This window comes from Colobus angolensis, unplaced genomic scaffold, assembly GCF_000951035.1.
Source record: "Colobus angolensis palliatus isolate OR3802 unplaced genomic scaffold, Cang.pa_1.0 Scaffold439, whole genome shotgun sequence".
NCBI lineage: Eukaryota > Metazoa > Chordata > Mammalia > Primates > Cercopithecidae > Colobus > Colobus angolensis.
Genome location: NW_012117810.1, coordinates 144,595 through 150,269, shown reverse-complemented (window position 1 = coordinate 150,269; position 5,675 = coordinate 144,595). Strand labels below are relative to the sequence as shown.

The following is a 5,675-nucleotide window of genomic DNA, read 5'->3' as shown; positions in this document are numbered from 1 at the left end:
TTAATTTCTGTAAGCCATCTGTGGAATAAAGACCAAATCTCCAATATGAAAGAGTTTCATATTCTTTAAAATATGAATCCTGGGGTACAGAGGAATGCAGTTGCCCTGTATCTTAATCATGGCCCAGGCCCTTTAAGGAAAAGTCTAAGTAATTCACCAAAACTAGCATGTTCCCAGTATATTACACATCTTCCTGCTAGTCTCTTAAAATTTTTCAACACAGCAACAAGTGACTTACTACTTCGCTTCCCAGAACCGTGGTCATTGTGCCTCTTCTGTATGGGCTGGATCAGCTACAGCCCTAATGAGTATAATTAATGGGCTTTTTTTCTGGTTCACATTAGCATCAATGCCTGCTTGGTAGTTTTACTATCTAGCACCTTAGGGAGCCGTGGCCACGTTGCTTCTGACACATTCTGCTCTCCCTCAATTAGCAACTGTGATCCAAAGGGAAAACGCTCCTCAAGGCTTTTTTGCCAAATAGATAAACTACGCAACAGACTCAGGAAATTAGTTGGTTTCTTATTTTATATTCTTTGGTGAAGTGACTCATTAAAAATCTAGAAGCTACTGGAAACACAATCAGCAGAAAAACCTCCCATGGGCTTCCTCCTATGGTTCCTGATTTTTGCCCTTTGACTGGAGACAAGAATGTTCACTCCTTAAGCCTCTATTTCAAGGCAAGGAATATATTTTGAGACATGGCAGAGCAACGGACTGACAGGCGCTTGTAGATCCAGCAGTGACAGCAGCAAGGAGCAAATCTGGGAGATGCAGCAGAGTGTGGAGGAACTCAGTTATAGTGCCCAGAGACAGCATTGATGTATTTATTTATTACAAAGCTTAGTTTCAGTCATGAACCATGTTATGTTTAGGAGATCTGAGTTCAAATCATTGGTAGTTTTTACCTTAAGAAATTCACCTTTCTGCCAGGCCCAATAGCCCATGCCTCTAATCTCAGCACTTTGAGAGGCCGAGGCAGGTGGGTCACCTGAGGTCAAGAGTTCGAGACCAGCCAGGCCAACATGGTGAAACCCCAGCTCTACTAAAAATACAAAAATTAGCCTGGTGTGGTGGCGGGCGCCTGTAATCCCAGCTACTCAGGAGGCTGAGGCGAGAGAATTGCTTGAACCTGGGAGGCGGAGGTTGCAGTGAGCCGAGATTTCTCTATTGCACTCCAGCCTGGGCAATAGAGTGAGAGTCCATCTCAAAAGAAAAAAAATAAAAATAAAAAAACAGAAAAAAGAAAAAAATTAACTCCCAGAGGAGGAAACATATAAAGCAGTGACTGCTGCACATTTCCATGGGGCATTAGGAGAGATTTGCATATGTCACTGTAAAGTAATATGGAAAATAAATATAAATTGGATTATGGAGGTCAATAACTACTTAGAGGTGGTTATGCTTGAGTGAAGTTTTGAAATCTGAGTAGTGGGTAGACCAATAATAAGAAATCATAAATTTTGGGAAAATGCATGTAAAGGTAAAGAGGCATGAAACAATGTGTTTTATTGGAACAAGTACTTTGGTAAAATTTTTAACAAAGAGTTAAAATGTACCTTCAAACCTGTTAGGAACTATTGAAAGTTTTATAACCTGAGACATTATTTAATTAGATTTTTATTTTAGAAAGATGATGACAATGATAATAAAAATCAACACTAAAATAGTGCTCAGTATATGCCAGACAACCTTTGTAAGTGTTTGACTCATATTTTCTAATTTAACCATCACAACAACCCTAAGACTTCCCTGGCAGCAGTGTGAAGAATGGATTGGGGACCACAGGACTTGAAGTTTTTGCTGTAATCCAGAGAAGATAGGTAAAAATAGACAAGGAATGTGATTGAGGAACTTTTAGCCAGTGGAATCTATAGGATAAAATTGATGGTATGAGGATTAAAAAACAAAGAGGTGAAGGCGACTTCCATGTGCTTGGCTTGGTTGCTAGGGTGGATGGAGTTAATATGCACCAAGATAAGGCATGAAGTTGGCAGAGCAAGATTGGGGAGGCATAAAATTGCAGGACAGTCATGGCCATTCATAAAACAGATATTTCTGTTATGCCAGGCACCATACAAGGAACTGGGTCACAACTGGTTATGTGTCTAATACATAAACCCATGTTGTCAGTAAATTCAAATTCATTCCAGAGAAAAAGCAGAAAAAGCATTTATACCCCAAAAACTCAGGTAACCAAAGCCAAAATAGACAAATGGAATTACATCAAACCAAAAAACTTCTGCACAGAAAAAGTAACAATCAAAAGAATAAAGAGACAGCCTACGTAATGAGAGAAAATATTTGCAAACCATATATCTGATAATGGGTTAACATTCACAATATGTAAAGAACTTTAAAAACTCAATAGTAAAATAACAAATAACCCAATTAGAAATGGGCAAAAAATCTGAATAGACACTTCCCAAGACATATAAATGAACAGTAGGTAGATGAAAAAATGCTCAACCCCACTCTTCATCAGAAAATGCATATTAAAACCACAATGAGATACCACCTCACACCTGTTGGAATGGCTATTATCAAAAAGACAAAAGATGTAAAGTGTTAGGGAGGATTTGGAGAAAAGGGAACCCCTACACACTGTTGACAGTTGTAAATTAGTACAGCCATTATGGAAATCAGTAAGGGGGTTCCTCAAAAAACTGAAAATAGAACTACCATATGATCTTGTAATTCCACTACTTGATGTATATCGATATAAAATCAGAATATCAAAGAGACATCTGCACTCCCGTGTTTATGTAGCATTATTCATAATAGTCAAGGCATGGAATCAACCTAAGTGTCTATTAGTGAACACATGTATTATGTTGGTGCAAAAGTTATTGCAGTTTTTGCCATTAAAAGTAACGAAAAAAATTACTTTTGCATCAACCTAATATAAGTAAATGTGGTATACATACACAATAAAATATTATTCTGCCATGTAAAGAAAGAAGTCCTGTTTGCAATGACATGGATGAACCTGGATGATATTACGCTAAGTGAAATAAACCAGGCACAGAAATACAAACACCATATGATCTCACACATATGTGGAATCTAAAAAACTCATAAAAGCAGAGAGAAGAATGTTGGTTACCATAGGCTGAAATCGGGTGAGCAGCTGAGGGGAGAGTTTTGAAGATGTTTGCCAAAGGGTACAAAATTTCAGTTAGATAAGAGAAATAATTTTAAAACCTCTATTGCATATCATGTGACTATAGTTAATAATAATGTATTATATACTTAAAAATTGCTAACAGCAGATTGTAAGTGTTCTCACCACAAACAAGTACATGAACTAAAGGTATATGTTAATTAACTTTATTTAGCCATTCTACAATACCTATGTATATCAAAATATCATGTTGTACACCATCAATATATATAATTTTACTTGTCAATTAAAAAGCATTTTTAAAACAGGATTTGTACAGGGCTTCTTTGCTTGTCTCCAACTCATCTAGTTCTTGCTTCAGGGGTTTTGTACACGTTGTTTCTTCTGTCTGAAAGGATATCCCCTTTACCTGATGACTTTTACTCACCCTTCAGGTTACACGCAGGCTAACTGTCAGTTTCTCTGGGAAACCAACCCTATACCATTCAATCTAATTAGGTTTATCTTAGTATTCTCTCCTCTATCCCCTGCATGCACTTTTTCTTCAGGGAATCGACTTAAACTGGTAAAGTATTTTCCTCATTTTTCTGTTTGCTGGAACTATCCTGAACCAGACAATAAGGCCTATGAGGGCAGAGACCACATTTATTTTATTCATCACATTTGTGTTGAAACAAGCAAATAATTGGTTAGCTTCAGAGTGTACAAGAAGGCATATAGAAAATGGAGAATAACAAAACTAGAAATGATAATACTGAAGAGGTGGGCAGAAACTAGATGATGGATCCATGACAATGAAGGACTCTTGGCATTATCTTGTAAGGCAAAGGGAGTCACTGGAGGGTTTTCCATGGGTTTTCTGGTCATTCTAGGACTCTAGCCTTCTATTAATATTAACTCAAGCCCTTTGCTTGGAATTATGTGAGATATTTCAGCACGTAGGCAATGCTAGTAGCTTCCTTGAAGACCATAAAGTAGAACAAAAGAAGAACAAAAAAACCCCAAGTAAAGGCAAAGATATTTCGATATGTAGGTTCAGGAAATGAATAGGGGACAAAAAAGGCCATCAAGATTTGTAGCAGAATGTGTGGGACCAAAGTTTTCTGTTGTCTTTAGGAAAAGAAAAGTATGGATAGATGGATTTACTGCTTTTTTCCTTTTTTTCTTTTTTTTTTTTTTTGTTGTGTACATCTTTTCTTTCCTGATGTATCCAGGCTGTCTACTTCGAGACATAGCTCTCATCAGTTCGGATGCATCTTTGCTCTCATATTAGTTTTTAAGTTAGCAATATTTAAAGCAGTAAAATATAATTAAATTTGTTATGGAAGTGAGTGCTCTGTTCCCATATGTGATTAGTCTTGTTAAAGTATCATGGACAGTAGAAAGCCAGACTGTCTTAACTTCTGTAAGCCTCATTCCTCTCATATGTAAAATGTTCTTATGTTACAGTGGAGTTGAATAATTAAATGAAAAACAAATGTGTAAAAGCACACAATTTGCCTGGCATGTATCAAGCATTAGCAGTTTAAAAAATGGCTCTTTAATTAAGAGGATATAAAGTTTGGCTGATTGTTCTTCGCAGGGCTGATTTGAATTCCTTATTTCTCAGACTATAAATCATTGGATTGAACAATGGGGTAAGGATGGTATACGACACAGATATTAGGGTGTCTTCCTTTGAAGAGTAATTGGTCTTGGGCCTTAAGTATATGAAAGAAGCACAACCATAGTGAACAGTTACCACAATGAGATGGGAGGCACAGGTAGAGAAGGTCTTGTATCTTCCAACGGAGGAAGGGATTTTTAGAATGGCAGAGATGATGCAGATGTAGGAGACCAGGGTAAGTAGCAGAGGAATGACCAAGGCAAATATACCAAGCATGAATATGACCAGCTGACTGAGGCCAGAGTGTGAGATTTCAGTTTAAGGACAGGGGAGATGTCACAGAAGAAGTGATGGAGCTGGTTGGAGGAGTAGAAGGGCAGATGAAATACTAGGAAGGTGGTGACCAGGGACAGAGTGAAGCCACAGGCACAGGCAGCGGCCACTAGTCCCATACACATCCCATGTCCCATGAGCACTGAGTAGCGCAGTGGGTTACAGATGGCCATGTAGCAATCATAGCCCATGGCTGCCAGCATGAAGGAGTGAAAGCAACCAAGGAAGAGTAAGGAAAATATTTGGATGGCACAGCCAAGGAAAGAAATGGTCTTCTTCTGGGCCAGCAGGTCATCCAGCATCTTGGGTACAATGACAAAGGTGTAGCAAGTCTCAGAGCAAGAGAGGATGGCAAGGAAGAAGTACATGGGAGTATGAATGGCTCTATCCAGCACAACGGTGGAAATGAAGATTGCATTGGTGCCCAGAGTGAACAGGTAGAGGAGCAAGAAGATAACAAAGAGCAGCTGCAGCAGCCTGGCCAGGGATGAGAAGTTGAGGAAGACGAACTCTCTCACTACAGTCTCATTGACCCGCTCCATGGAGAGCACTTCTACACAGGAGAGGGACAGAGGTAGAAACCAGGATCCAGAAAGGAGAGTGGAAATGTGC

General features: G+C 38.7%; 1 protein-coding gene across 1 annotated transcript; it reads right to left on the bottom strand.

Annotated features, from left to right (window-relative positions):
- Nucleotides 1-4,619: 4,619 nt before the first annotated feature.
- On the bottom strand, nt 4,620-5,675 carry LOC105522602 (olfactory receptor 10K1). The gene is given in 2 exon segments (XM_011957157.1): nt 4,620-5,038; nt 5,041-5,675. Coding segments are annotated over 2 exon segments (939 nt in total). The 5' UTR covers nt 5,606-5,675; the 3' UTR covers nt 4,620-4,664.